Source organism: Zootoca vivipara, chromosome 2 (assembly GCF_965207765.1).
Source record: "Zootoca vivipara chromosome 2, rZooViv2.hap1.1, whole genome shotgun sequence".
Lineage (NCBI taxonomy): Eukaryota > Metazoa > Chordata > Lepidosauria > Squamata > Lacertidae > Zootoca > Zootoca vivipara.
The window spans coordinates 103173807-103189328 of NC_142584.1; the positions used below are offsets into that span (position 1 = coordinate 103173807).

General features: G+C 51.9%; 1 protein-coding gene across 1 annotated transcript; it reads left to right on the forward strand.

The window, feature by feature from the left end:
- Positions 1–1336: 1336 nt before the first annotated feature.
- On the forward strand, positions 1337–6528 carry LOC148686991 (proline-rich transmembrane protein 3-like). Its single transcript, XM_088662640.1, has one exon. It carries the CDS (start codon positions 2839–2841, stop codon positions 4054–4056), a length of 1218 nt encoding a protein of 405 aa, XP_088518766.1. The 5' UTR covers positions 1337–2838; the 3' UTR covers positions 4057–6528.
- The last annotated feature ends 8994 nt before the right edge of the window (positions 6529–15522 follow it).

The window sequence follows — 15522 nt, forward strand, 5'->3', positions numbered from 1 at the left end:
TGTTTTCTGCTGCTCCAGAGAAGCGGACACGGAGCAATGGATTCAAACTACAAGAAAGAAGATTCCACCTAAACATTAGAAAGAACTTCCTGACAGTAAGAGCTGTTCGGCAGTGGAATTTGCTGCCAAGGAGTGTGGTGGAGTCTCCTTCTTTGGAGGTCTTTAAGCAGAGGCTTGACAGGCATATGTCAAGAATGCTTTGATGGTGTTTCCTGCTCAGCAGGGGTTGGACTGGATGGCCCTCGTGGTCTCTTCCAACTCTACGATTCTATGATTCTATGGGCCGGTTTTGGAGTTTACCACCAACCACCACCACTTAGGGCTATTTCTCCTAAATATCTTATTGTGTGCATTTGCAAACCTTGGGGTCCGTCCGTCCCCCACCCCAAATCAGGCTTGACACCTCCCGGTTGTATGTGGACGGTGTGTCATTTCAGCTACAAAAGGACCCGCGCTTGGAGAGCTGTGTCGGTCGGTCATGAGCAAATGATTGCCGGTTATCGTTGCCCTGCTTCCTGCATGCCAGCGTTGCTCGTCTCTCGCTCACCCTGCTGAATCTTGCCAGGTGGCAGGATGGTAATGAATGGGCTGGGGAAGGCCCCTGGAGCAGATGGCAGAGGAAGCTGCTCCTTAATTTGGCTGCTGTCGCCTGCAGTTCGGGAGAGGAATAAATAGTCATCTCGTGCCCCACCTCCTCCCCTCCAGCATAGATGACTCAGTAGCAGAGCGCATGCCGGGCATGCCGAAGGGCAAAGCTTGCAATCCCTGGCATGTCTAGTAGTTAAAGCGTCTCGGGAAAAGCATCTCGGACTGGGGGAGAGCAATCAGAGGGGATAGCAAGGCCACGTCGGTCCGAAACTGTGTGTCGTTTGAGAGAACTGCTCATTTCGCTACAGTAAACCAATCAATTGAATACTCCTGGGAGCACAAAGTAGGATTTAATAGCATTGCGCCAGCAGGGTGTGTGTGTGTGTCTCTCGTTGAGTAGGGAAGGGGCCTGGAATCTTAGCAAGTGTAGTGAATAATCCTGGCATCTCCAGTAGGGTTTGGAGGAACGCCTGCCCGAAATCCCGGAGAACTGCTGCCAGTCAGTGCAAACCATACTGGACTAGATGGACCGGACGTCTGACTCAGTAGGTGCTCCTATGTAATCTGCGCTTAAAAACAACAAGAAGAACTACATCAAATTCTGAAGCCCGGAAGCCAGATTCCGCACATTATGTGCACAGCATGCGAATGAAGCAGAGTTGGAATCTTTGGCTATTTTTACTTCCTATAATCTGCTTTTATTAGTCCTGCGGAGAGGCAGGGGCAGAACTCTGTGCGGCATCGGAGCTTTTCCAAGACTTGAAATCTTATTTGATCCTCCCCTCCAGCTTCTTAGACTTCACAATGCATCCTTTGCCCACATGCTTTCAACCGTACTGGGAAGAAGGGAACCTCATACTTGCTACTCCTTTTCTCCTCTCCTTGATGAAAATGTCGATTCTGGACAGAGCTGGGTGTATGCGTGTTGTAATAATGACTTAACAAAGGAACAGAAATGCAGGTTGCCCACTGCGTACATGTCAGGGGATTGTTGCGGCTACTCTAGAGTAACGACGCTCCGCATGCTTGTCTTTCAGCAGTTTTTGTTTAGTGCAGTCTATTTACAGTGAGCTGGGTCTGTACAACATGTCTGCTTAGTCCGAGGCAGAATCCGGCATTGGACCGCCCCTCGACCTTTTCCAGCATAAGAGCCTAAGGGCAGCAAATCTCTTTCCCCTCCTTCTCCTGCGTGATTCCGGAACCGGAGGAAAGGGTCTGCGTTCCATGTTTTCCTTCTCCCCCCTTTCCCCCCTCTCTCTTCCTCCTTCCTGTGTCGCAGGGGCTCTCCCTTGCTGAGAGAGCCCTGGCCCTCTCTCTCCACTTCCTGACTGGACTCCTGAGCGTCCATCCTCGCTGTTATCGCTGCTTGGGGACGGGCTGCTTCTGATGAGGGGAAGAGGGTCCCTATATTCTCTTCCCCTTACAATACATTTATGCAAAAATGGTCTTTTGGGGGACTTCCTTCCTGACCCTTGATCCCCATCGTGCTTTTTTCCATTATCATTTACAGGTGCAGCTGGGACCCGTCCCGCTAAGCGGAGCAGCAGCAGCACCACCACCACCACGTCTGCCCGCCTCCTGGACACCCCCCGCCGTGGCCTGATCCGGGTCACCACGCAGAGAGTTGTGCTGCACCGTCAGTTGGCCCGCCCCCAGCCCAGCCTGCCCACCGTCCTCACTGCCTCCAGCGCACCTTGCCCCAGCCCTGGGAGCGCCTGCAGCCAGCTGCTGCCCAACCAGACCTTGATCCGCTGGGGGGACCTCGAGCGCACGCTGAGCTTTGCCTGGGCGCTGCACGTCTACGGCTCCGGCGTGCTCTTCCTGCTGCTGAGCCTGCTGAGCCTGGCCTGCCTGGGGGGCTCCCTTGCCTTGCGGGTGGCTCACTTCCCGCACGTCGCAGCTGCCAGCGCCCTGCTGCTGGCCTTCGGGCTGCTACGCACCACCTTCTTCCTGGCCGACCCGTACGGTGCGAGGGGCCGCCTCCCGGCCGCCGCGGTGAGGGTCCTCTACACGGCGCCCTTCCCCCTGCTGTTCACCACCTTTGCTGTGCTCCTCCTCCGCCTCTTCCGCCAGGCCCGCCTGGAGGTCCTGCCCCCCAAGTGGCAGAGCCTGCCGCTCTGGGCTGCGCTGGGGTCCGTGCAGAGCGCTGCCCTGCTGGCCGCCGACTTGTTCTCCCCTCCGTTGCACCCAGCTGTGCCGGTGGGGCTGCACACCCTATCCTGCGCCCTGGGCATCTGCCTCCTGCCCTTCATGGCCTTCGTCTACTGGCTGCTGCGGCGCAGCGTGGTCGAGACGGCCGAGGGCACCCCGGAGCCGGGCGTCTGGAGCGGAGCGTGGCTGCTGCTGGCAAGCAGTGGGCTGGCCCTGCCGTCCTGCGGGCTGCAGTTCTACGGGGTGCTGTGGCTCTCGGGCCTCCTGGGCCAGGTGGACCTCTTCACCTGGGGCTGGTGGTTCGTGCAGTTCTGGTTCCGGATCGTGGAGCTGGTGCTCTCCTTCGCCCTCGTCTCGCTCGCCTGGCAGGCCCTCTGCTGGCGCTATGGCTCGGCCGAGCACTCCTGCTGGGCCAAGCTCCTACGCTACTTCTGCGCCTACCGCAAGGCCGAGGTGCCCGAGTACCCCAACAACTGCTACGACTGGGCTGGAGGCGTCCTGGAAAAGGTCCCCAACAACGACATCAGCAAGAACCTGATCCGGAACCCTCCCGGGGGTGGCAGCGGGCGCCTCTGGGCGCTCAAGGACAGCAACGAGCTGCGGGCAGCGGGCGTCCAGGGCTCCAGCCCATCCCCCGCACGCCCCGTCTACAGCCCCAAGTGCCCCAACGCTGCTGTGGCCATCATGGGCCGCTCCTACACCAGCATCTGCTTTGAGCGGGATTCGGTCCTCTCCCTGGCGGAGCTGGAGTTCCGGCCCCCGTCGCCCATCAACCTGAGCCGCAGCATCGACGAGGCGCTTTTCCGCGAGCACCTGGTGCGCGACTCCATCTTCCTTCGCTCCAGCCTCCACTTCCCATCGCGCCTGGCCCGCCAGGACTCCTGCTCTTCCCTGCGCGGCGACTGCTCCACGCTCTCCCACACCGCCCAGCCCCTGCTGTCGCGTCCGCGCCGCAGCAGCGACCCCGACTGCCTCTACAGTTTGGCCCGTGCCAGTTCCATGGCCGAGCTCACCACTCAGAGCCGCGGCCTGGCCAGCGAGCCCCCGACGGACACCTCCTTCGACAGCTTCTCCCGCACCTCCTTCTCCCGGGCCTCCCTCAAGTTCAGCTGGAACCCCTGGCGCCACGGCCTGTCCTCGCCAGAAAGCCTTCCCCCTGAGGAGCTGCCCAACCAGGCCCAGCTGCTCCCAGACGAACTGCCCCTGGCCCCTTCCACCAGCGCCCCAAACTCGGAGCGCGAGGCCCGGAAGAGCTTCCTGGCCCTCAGCAAGCAGGTGGATTCTCGCAGCCTCTCGAGTGACACTATCGAACTGTGAAAAAGCGGCTCGGGATCCCGCCCTACCTGAGGCGCAGCAACCTGGTTCTTAGCTGAGGAGGTGGGAGAAGGCGGCTCTCCCCAGGAAGACTCCCCATTTTCCTTTCAAAAAAGCCGCGGGGAGCCTTTTGCCCCGACTTGGCCCAGTACGTGCCACTCACGTCGTGGCCCCCAATCCGTAGCTGGGCTCCTCTAGTGTCAGCCACATGATAAATAGTACCACCAGCCAGCCATCCACTCTGACAACCACAAACCTAGTAGCACAAGCCAGTCATCCGTTCCCATGTTCTATAGTGCCAGGAACACCAAGCGCCCGCTCGCCATTTTCTGTAGCCACCTCTGTTTTCCACCTGTAGCATATGGGAATGGGAGGCAGGCGGGCACCAAGAACTCTGCCGGCTGCAAGAAGGGTGCTGTGTGGGGAGAGAACAGGGCAGGAGGGTACAGCTCAGACGGCACTCTCTCCAATCCAGCCCCCAATCCGAAAAGGCTCAGCTTGCCGTTACTGTTTGCGGCAGTGCCCACGTTGTGCCATAGAAAGATGCCCTTGGAGGCGAGGCTGAGGAGGGGCAGGATGAGGGCCTGCCACCGCCGTGATGGGCCCCCAAGTATTTGCAGCAATCTCAGAGCAAGGCAGTGCTGCAGGCTGTAGCTCAGTGGTAGAGTCTGCCCTCTGCATGCAAACGGTCCCAAATTCAGTCGCTAGGTCTCTTGCACTAAAAAAGGATCTTGCACTAAAAAGAGCTGGGAAAGGATTTCTGCCGGGTCGTAGCTCAGATACAAATGAGCTCAGTTCAGCAATACTGTATTCTCGAGTCTGTATATCTGCACGGCAGCGGCTCATGCTATAAAATCATTCCGCGAGCCGAATTTTTCTGGCTCAACATCCATAGCCCAAGCCACAGTGACTGACTTGTAGATGTTGGGAAACGTACAGTGCAATCCTGCGCAGGTCTACTTAGAAGTAATCACCCACCTACTGCGTCTCATTAGAATTGCTCCCAGGTAAGTGTGCAAAGTGTGCTTTTGAATTATGGTGCTGGAGGAGACTCTTGAGAGTCCCATGGGCTGCAAGAAGATCAAACCTATCCATTCTGAAGGAAATCAGCCCTGAGTGCTCACTGGAAGGACAGATCCTGAAGCTGAGGCTCCAATACTTTGGCCACCTCATGAGAAGAGAAGACTCCCTGGAAAAGACCCTGATGTTGGGAAAGATGGAGGGCACAAGGAGAAGGGGACGACAGAGGACGAGATGGTTGGACAGTGTTCTCGAAGCTACGAACATGAGTTTGACCAAACTGCGGGAGGCAGTGCAAGACAGGAGTGCTCTGGTCCATGGGGTCACGAAGAGTCGGACACGACTAAACGACTAAACAACAACAACAAGTGTGCAAAGGATTGCAGCCTTAATCTAGCTTTTTCTAAAAGACAAAACTTGTTTCTAGGTCTCATGGCTGCTGTGGAAAAGGTGGCAGATCCATCCAGCTGGTTTCTTTCCCGTTAGCAAAACCAGAGAAGAACAACATCTCTCCATCCCTTTCCCACCAAGCACACGGCTGGGTTATGCTTCAATATGCTAGACTGGGGGGGGGGGTCTTTAATTTCTTAGCTTTATCGAGCCCCCCTATCTTCTTCCATGACTCTGCCCATGTCTGATGTAGTCTACATGCGCCCGTGCTCTCCATCCCTTGTGTCTTTTTTTAAAATAAAAAATAATCGAAATTTGCCAGAGTTTGGCTGAAACTCAGAACTTGGCCTGGGTTGGAAACGGGAGAACATGTTGCAGGACGACCTTGAAATTCACACGGGAACGCTGCTTTGTCAGATTGGAGCGAATAGCACAATTTTGCAACTTGCCTGGCAACTTACCTCTCCTCCCCTGACAGGGCGATAGCAGGGAATGAAAGGATGGAACTTTCCGGAACTGCGGTTGGACAGGGGTGCTGCCGAATGTCCATGTGGTCTGTTTGTGCCAAAAAGAAAAGAAAAAAAGAAATAAATAAAGCTGTCGGAGAATGTTAACCCTGGCTTCGGATACAGTTTATTGCCCAGTTTTGTGGGACTTGGAGGGGCTACACAACACACCTCCTTTGTGAGGGAAGAGCGAAGAAGGCCTGTGAGGATGGAATTCTGAGGGAAAGCGCATGTTGACAGTGGAAGCTGGTCCACTAGGGCGAGGAACCGCTCCTGCGTGGCTCCTTAACAACCTGTTCAAGGGGTGGCATTGCCTGTCAGCCCTTCCTCCTCCTTAGCCTCAGTGTTTCCCTTGTAGAACTCAGGCCGTCATTGGCTCTGGCGCTACCTACTTTTTTAAAAAAAAAATAATAATTAATATTTTCCATAAAACAACAAAACTGCAGTTACGAAAGATACAAAACAAGGAAGAAGAAAAAGGAAAGAAAGGGACAACTGAGATAGGAGAGAGAGAGAAAGAGTAAAATAAAGAAAGCATAAGAAAATAAACATTAGCAAAAATTACAGAAGAGGAACTTCTGTTTCCCCATCTGCTGGTTACATTGGAAAAAAATTAGAATATTGTTATTTAAAACCTTCAGTTGATGTGAATATCTATCTAAACATTAGGAAGAACTTCCTGACAGTAAGAGCTGTTCGACAGTGGAATTTGCTGCCAAGGAGTGTGGTGGAGTCTCCTTCTTTGGAGGTCTTTAAGCGGAGGCTCGACAGCCATCTGTCAGGAATGCTTTGATGGTGTTTCCTGCTTGGCAGGGGGTTGGACTGGATGGCCTTTGTGGTCTCTTCCAACTCTATGATTCTACTCCGCTTTCTGTTAAAACAATATTTCCTCCAAGTTAAGGTGTCTCAGAATTACCTATGCTCTGGCGCCACCTAATGTTGGTCTTCCTGCCTTCTGCCCCAATGGGTTCCAGCCATAGCAGCCCTATCATAGTCTTTGAATTTGAAAGCCACACATGGGAATATTAGTGGCCTCATCCAGATGCCTTCAGGAAGCCCACATGCAGGACATGAGCGCAATCGCCCCCTAAATCTGATCCCTGGTGCACATTCTGTTTATTAAACCCAGAGGGTGGTATTCAACGTAAGTTTTACTCAGAGCCTGCCTAACTTGGTTATGTTCATTGATTGCAGTGAGTGCGCTCTTGGGTGAAACTTTTAAGTTGACAACCACCCATCTACCTTAAATATATTTAATCCCTTGCCACTAAGGAGCTCAGGGCAGCAGTCAAGCTGAGCAATAATGACTGGCCCAAAGTCATCCAGTGAGCTTCATGGCTGAGTGGCATGGATTTGAACCTGGATCTTACTAGTTTCTGGTCCCGCGTAACCACTCCCCAACGCCACTGCTCAAATACTTACATACACGTGTGTGTGTGTGTGTGTGTGTGTGTGTGTGTGTGTGTGTGTGTGAACCCCCACTCCCAGCTGAGAAAATCTACAAACCAAGAAAGAGGCAGGGGAAAAGAGAAAGATTTTAAGGGGCTTGACGAAAGGTTTATTTCATGTCCGTTACTGATGTGATCTTGCAGGCCAGCTGCTCTGAATCCTCCTGTTTCTTTTTAAGACTGGGCTTCGTTCCCAAGAAACCCCACCCCATTCCTCCCCAGAGGAGATCCAGACCTCAGCCCCAATTTGGCCTCCCTCCTGGCTGTAACGCCTGCATTGGTTTTCTTCTTTGTGGATAAGGTTATCACAGCCTAAGCTATAAATAGGCCAAGCCACTTAAGGCAGAACTGGATACTTCGAGAGAGAGATTTGGGGGTGGGGGTTTGCTGCATGTCTGCCATCTATTGCTGGTTACATCGAGTATAAAGCAATGTTACGACACTGCAAACAGCCAGTGCAAGAAGAGGGCAGACACAGTGCAAATGGCTAGTAGTAATACCAGAGGTCGAGATGGGCACCTGCTAAGGACCGCAATCTAGCGATGGGGTGTTTGTGTGAGTGTCTGTGAAACAGCAGAGAGCTGCTGCGGCTCTTTGCTGGGAAGGGGGGTGGGTGGGCAGGGAGTGCTGTGGTGGTCAGGACTAAATCTAGATTCTGTGCAAAACCAGCCCAAACTCTGAACCAAGAGAAGCTGGATTCAGCTTCAGCCTGTCTAAACTATGCAAACTGAAGTACATTGCAAAATTCTGTTGGTTGTGTGGTGCTATGGGGCACAAGGTCATTTAGGCCTCATCTGCACTAAACATTTAAAGCAGGCTCATACCACTTTAAATACCCTGATTCTCCTAAAATAAGACGTAGCCATAAAATAAACCGTAGCAGGGTTTTTAAGCATTCAAGGAATATAAGCCATACCCCAAAAATAAGACATAGTGATAGGCGCAGCAGCATTGCCGGCTGCAGGAGGAGGAGGAGGGGAAAAATAAGACATCCCCTGAAAATAAGCCATAGTGGGTTTTTTTGTTTGTTTTTTTGAGGAAAAATAAATATAAGATCAGGGACCCAGGTGGCACTGTGGTCTAAACCACTGAGCCTAGGGCTTGCTGATCAGAAGGTCGGCAGTTCGAATCCCTGTGACGGGGTGAGCTCCCGTTGCTTGGTCCCAGCTCCTGCCCACCTAGCAGTTCGAAAGCACATCAAAGTGCAAGTAGATAAATAGGGACCGCTATAGCGGGAAGGTAAACGGCGTTTCCGTGTGCTGCTCTGGTTCGCCAGAAGTGGCTTTGTCATGCTGGCCACATGACCTGGAAGCTATACGCCGGCTCCCTCGGCCGATAATGCGAGATGAGCGCGCAACCCCAGAGTCAGTCACGACTGGACTTAATGGTCAGGGGTCCCTTTACCTTTAAATATAAGATGGTGTCTTATTTTCGGAGAAACACGGTAGTACACACCCACACCCCAATCCTGGGAACTGTAGTTTCAGAAGGGTGCTGACAGTTGTTAGGAAATCCCTGTCCCCCTCACACAGCCTCAGTTCCAGAGTTCTCTGGAAAGAGGGACTGGGTGTTGAGCCACTCTGAAAACGTAACTCTGAGAGGGCTATGGACCTCCTAACCATAGCTGCCAAGTTATCCCTTTTTTAAAGGGATTTTCCCTTATGCTGAATAGGCTTCCTCGTGAGAAAAGGGAAAACTTGGCAGCTATGCTCCTAACACAGGCATCCCCAAACTTGGCCCTCCAGATGCTTTGGGACTACGATTCCCATCATCCCTAGCTAATAGGACCAGTGGTCAGGGATGACTGGAATTGTAGTCCCAAAACATCTGGAGGGCCGAGTTTGGGGATGCCTGTCCTAACAACTCAACACCCTTCACAAACTACAGTTCTCAGGATTTTGGGGGGGAAGCCATGACTGTTTAAAGTGGCATCCTGCTTCAAAGATAAAGTGCAGATGGGGCCAGAATCCTCCATCGAACACTAAGATATTGCAGAGGGGGTGGACTTCCAACTCTTACGATTGTATGTACGATCTTCCAACACTGTCCATTCTACTGTTAAGCTGCTTGTGCCGTCAGGAAATTCTTCCTAGTGTTTAGTCGGTATCTCCTTTCTTGGAGTTTGAACCTGTTGGTTGCCGTCTGTGAGGAGCAACAGAAAACCAGTTTGCTCTATCATCTGTGTGACACAGCCTTTCAAATATTTGAAGATGGCCTTTGTATTTGAAGGACCGTCACACTACGTCAGTTACCGAGTATGTTCTTTCAAGCCCGATTCTGCTTTCGCATGGCCCATAATCCATAATGTGCTGGCTCCCCGCACGCAGGGAGGAATATTTTCACGTGAGGAAATATTTAAGAAATGTGACGTCCAGCCTTCGGTCCATTCTGTCACCTCAGAACTTCACCACCTCCATCTGTTAATGCAAATAAGCAGGCTTGTGTAACCCTGGGTTATACGTGCCAGCTATTCACGTCAATGGCACAAAACCCCTTGATTTCAAAAAGCAGAAATTGGCGTGCGTGTCTCTGCACATGTGGCCTAAGCTATTCCTACGGCTATGGTTATGAGCAAAAATAAATGAAAGCGGTGGCAATGAACATCTATGAAATGTGATGAATAATGCTCCCAGCTGAAATCCAAAAATAGCACTCCAACTTTCCCTTCCCCAGTTGATTGAACTGCAGTGGCAAGATGAGAGGCTAGGGGAGGCTTAAGGGGACAGAAGAAGAGTTTGGATTTGATATCCCGCTTTATCACTACCCAAAGGAGTCTCGAAGCGGCTAACATTCTCCTTTCCCTTCCTCCCCCACAACAAACACTCTGTGAGGTGAGTGGGGCTGAGAGACTTCAGAGAAGTGTGACTAGCCCAAGGTCACCCAGCAGCTGCATGTGTAGGAGCAGGGAAGCGAACTCGGTTCCCCAGATTACAAGTCTGCCGCTCTTAACCACTACACCACACTGGCTCTGTTACGATTCTTTGAACTGGAACGAACGGCACCCTCACATGAAGGGCAATATTGGCTGTGGCGCACACTTAGCCATGCAGGCCTTAAAGTAGGGTTCCCATATTCCCCAAAGTGAAAATCCAGACAGAGATTTGAGGGGGTATTTTTTGGGGGGGGGTGTCGAAGTTGTTGAGCCCAACTTGCCATATGTCCAGGTTCCCTGGACATTTTGCTGAAAATTCTCCCAGGTGCAATTTTCCTGCCCAATTCCCGGACGTGTGGCAGCCCTGCCGTAGAAGCATCTCCCGGCATTTCAGCAAAGAGCCAACATCTGCAGCTTCTTGCAGGGAGGGAAATATTATGAATCCCTGGGAACGACAAAAGGAAATGGCTGGGTACCTGGATTCAAAATGTGGAGTTTTGCATACTCTCCTGTTGGGAGAGATCCCCAGCAGCAGAGATTAAATTCACAAATGAAACAGCAGCATAGTGTTACGAATAAGGGTTGTTAAAACCTTTTTCTCCCATTCAGCTAGCTGCACACAGCAACTGACCACTTTCTACTCCTCTTGCAATGAGCAGACCTTGGCTATGCCATGAACCCAGGATCTTCTGCATATAACACATGTGGTCTATGGCTTACCTTTCTCTCTCCCCACCACAGGGGCGTACCCAGGATCAAAACTAGGGGGGGGGGGGCAAGCCATGGTCGTTCAGGGGCGGGGCCAAGGCATGGGAGGGGAGGGGCCACAAGTGGGGATGTGGGCGGGGCTACAGGGCCAGCGGGCTTGATGACTCTGCGGTGGCTGCAGCCGCTAAATGAACCCCCTAAACTCTCTCACACAAAATTCCCCTGCTCTGAAGACACCGCTCCCATCCATTTACGGCCTAACCACCCCCCTGAAAAACCCCTTTGGGCCCCACATTCCCTCCTCCAGGTCCCCCCGAAGCCTTTCCAGTTCTCACCCTATATATCTGGGATGGGGAAGGGGCTCAGAGGTCTGCTAGTCCTGGGGGGCCATCCCCCTGTGGCCTGGGAGGATACCGGGGACCCCCCCACCAAGCTGAGACCCTCAAAGAAGAAGAAGAAGCTGCCACCACCGCCTCCCCATCACAAGGGAGCAAAAGATGGGAAAGGTGGGGTGGCACAGCGCAGGCGAGTGAGCCCCCCCAGCTGTGACCCTACAGCGGCGGCGGCTCCCCCGCCCTCAACGCCCCTCTCTCGGCAGGGGCAGCAAGGGAGAGCAGCTGGGGGGGGCGCATTGGAAAGAAGGAAACAGCAGCCAATGCCCGGAGAGGGCAATGCACGCAGGGAGAGCGGAGAGCTGTGCCGCCCCCCAAGGCGGCTCCTTTCCTATTGCCTGGGGTGGAGGGTGGTGAGGAAGGGTTGCTGCCGCTGGGCTACTCCTGCCACCGGCAATCCGGCGTGAACGCCCCCACGCAGCTTCCTTTCAGCAGCCACGACCACTGCCTTCGGGCACCGCCCCCCACTCCTCCTTTGCGGGCTTCTGCTGCTTCTGCCCGCTGAGGCTGAACTGGCTCCTGTCGGTGCACTTCCTCTCCCGGCCCAGGAGGAGTCTCAGTACCAACTCCTAATTTGGGGGGGGGTAGGTGGGGGTGCGGAGGGGGGGAAGGGGGCGATTCCCAGCCCGCGGCGCCAACGATCGCAGTGCAGCCTACCGGGAGGCAGAGCGCGGCAGTGGCTGCATTCACTTGCCAGCCACGTCTCCTTCACTTGCCAGCCCAGCAGAACTCTTAGGTAGGATGGGTTGCCGCCCGGCAGGGCTTTCCATTGGGAGGCGCGAAGGCTTTAGTGGGCGGGGATTGGTGCAGATGTAGGCAGGGCGGGCTGAGAGGAGGAGCTGCCGCCGAGGAGCCGCAGCACCAGCAGTGTTTCCTCCCCCCCCCCCCCGTCAACAAGCGGGGCGCCGGGTATTTGCTTCCCTAGTTGGGCCCGCAGTTTGGCCTTCCAGGGGGGGCAGCTGCCCCTCCCTGCCCCATGGTGGGTACACCCATGCCCCACCACCCTACAATTTGGTAGTTGGGTGTCCTTACAAGGCATCCTACAGCCATTCAGGCATGAAAGCCTTGCAAGTCGCTTGGAACGGTAGACTTTTAGACTAGTGGAAATTGAAATATCAGCCTTAGTGGGGTTTTTCTTTCTTTCTTCAAAGCAGGCATCCCCAAACTGTGGCCCTCCAGATGTTTTGGCCTACAACTCCCATGATTCCAAGCTAACAGGACCAGTGGTCGGGGAAGATGGGAATTGTAGTCCTAAACATCTGGAGGGCCGAAGTTTGGGGATGCCTGTTTTAAAGCAAGTTTCTAACCCTCATGAAGATAGGTTTTAAAATATATGGGCCTTTAAGACCAACTGAGACTGCAATCTGTTTTTTTTAAATTGTTAAAATCAAACTTTATTGAGATTTAAATCAGAACATATCAAATCAAGACAGAACAAATTAAAACGTATCAAATCAAAACATAAGAATGCATACAAATCACCATACTTCCAAATTTTCATCTGAAAAATAACTAATATCTAATAGCTGCAATCTGATTAAGTCTGATTGAACTCCATGGGGGTCATTTTTGAGTAGATACATGCAGAATTGCAGCTTTTATTTTTATCTGTAAGCTGCCTTGAGTCTCGTCAGGGAGAAAAGCAGGGTACAAATTAATCATCATCATCATCATCATCTGCATGCAGTGAGCTTACACCATGTTTTTGGGAAGCATTGTTAGCCCTGATCCAGATCTGTCCTGTCGTTTCTTGTGAAATTCTGCATTTTCATGCGTTTCTCCCTCGAAACCTTTTTTGATCTGAATTAGGAAAAAAGAACATCACATCCTAGCTGCGATTTAAACTGGAAACGTGTACACAGCCTTTGTTGGAATTGACCGTCTGCATGTGAGACCTGGGGTAATTTCCCTTTTTCTTTCAAATATCCCAGTAACACTTTTTGGAAAGAGAGAGGGGAGGTCTGCCTAAGATTTCAGTGTCCAGCACAGCTCCCCACGACATCTAGCAAATGCAGAATAATACTTATGCAAAGGAAAGCCATATAATGCAGACTGGTACGCTTTAAAGACCACAGAATCCAGCTTGTCAGGGCAGAATCTTTTTATTTCCTTGCTTATTTCTGAAGATCGGAGCACCACAGAGTCCTTCATGAAAGGCAATACATACTGTACTGACTGCATATGCTAACAGTAAAGGCAGAAATGTGGGGTGTATCATCTTGGCAGGCCAAGGCCCAACTTCCAGCTGCAGTGGCGCACCTGCGCACCTGCTGTTTGAGATGAGCTATGCACTCCCTGCTAACAACCCGCCAGGCTTGCTCCTGATTTGCAATTCAAAGACCAGCTTATCAGGCATGAAGCTACATCACCTGCCAAGCTTGCCTTCTCCCCTTGGAAGATATTGCTGTCACATGGCACCATCCCCCTTTTCAGAAAACCAAGCTGTTATTATGAAGAGAAGCCATTTATTATGAAGGCATTTACAGTCACGCAAAGCATTTTCAATTCGACAAAATGTACTTCTACTTCTTAGTCATTCTCCCCCGCAGCCTTGCAGGAATACGATCGGGAAAGGAATTTTCATACCGTTTCACTGTTTAGGGATGAAAGCAGGATTCTAGAACTCAAGATTGGCGACTGCATGCCGTACGTGGAGCGAGACAACTAAATCTGACTAAGAGAGTACCGTGGGGGTGGTTCAGAAGATTATCAAATGCACATTTGGGTGGGTGGGCGGGCGACAGAAAATCTCCCATGTCTTTAGTAGAAGCTACAAGAGGTTCTCTCTTGTATGCAAAGGTATTTAACTTAGGAACTTGTTCAGAGGCCCATTGGCTTGATTCGTTATTATTATTATTTATGCTTTCAGGCACTTAGCCTCAGAAGCAATGAATTCTGGGGGAATGGCTGCTGTAACCAGTTGCAGCAAAGTTTACCGAGATCAACCGGCCTTCCCTTGGAACAATGGGTGGTTGTCTGCGTGAGGTGTCCTTTGAAACATCACAGAGCTATTGGAAACAGACACCAAAGGTGTGACAGAGGGCAGAACCTCTGAAGAGCTCAACAGCTATGAATGGACTGATAAAGGGAGAGAGAGAGAGAGCCAGCAGCTACCCAGAATACTGGTAATCCGGTTGAAAGTCGGGGTCTAAATCTCTGGCTGCACTGCTTTGAGCAACTGGAATAACAGTGGGAAAAGAGGGATAAAAGAGCAAAGGTTTGTGGGGTGGGAGCGGAGAAGCTTCGGTCATCTACTTGCTTCAAAACAGCTGGGCATCATCTGCCACCCCTTAAACTCTGCAGGAAAATCTCCTTTGCTCAACCTTCCCCTTCCAGAAGGCACACTCTTCATCCTTGCCACCTTGGGCTCCTTTGGGAGGAAGGGTGGGATATAAATTTAATAAATAATGAAATTGTGAAGTGGGGGGGAGTGAGGAGGAGGCTTCACTTCAGCGACCATTTCCCAAACGCTTCTCTTACTTGGGTTTTGTTTTTTTAAAGGGGGGGAAGTTAGCCTCCATCAAAGGGATTTCCCACCAGCATACAAAGAAATGTGAAATTGCAAAATAAAAAATAAAAAATGGGAAGGGTCCTAGCTGAGTGGCAGAGTGTCTATCTCACACGCAGTAGGCCTCACGTTCAGTGTCCAGGTATCAGTGGAAGAGAGTCCTGTTTGAACGCCAGGCCCCCAAGAGCTGCTGCCAATCCGTGTAGCAAATACTGATCTAGAGTCTGGCTCAGTCTAAAGGCAGCTTTTTAGGCTGACAAACAATGAAGCAAACTTAAAGAGAAATAACACAATCCAGTTAGCTAAAAAAAAAAGAATAATTGTGGTGCAAGGCGTCTGGAGCAATAAAAAGATTTTAACTTGGTGTCGAAATGAATGCACTTGTGGTTGCCAGACATATCTCCCACCCCGGGGGGGGGAGCATTCATTCCATAGTCAGGATGACACCTCCAGAGCAAAGGCCCTCTCTTTTGTACATAGGGCTGTCATACGTCCGGGAATTGGGCTGCAAAATGGCATCTGAGCAATTTTTGCTGAATTGGCAAAGTGGCCAGGGAAACCCAGACGTATGGCAAGTAGGGGTCATTTTATTTTTTTAAAAAAATGCTTTAAATACAGCCGCGAG

Coding starts and splice junctions, on each gene's coding strand:
- LOC148686991 (XM_088662640.1), top strand. CDS start 2,839: ATGGCCTTCGTCTACTGGCTGCTGCGGCGCAGCGTGGTCGAGACGGCC.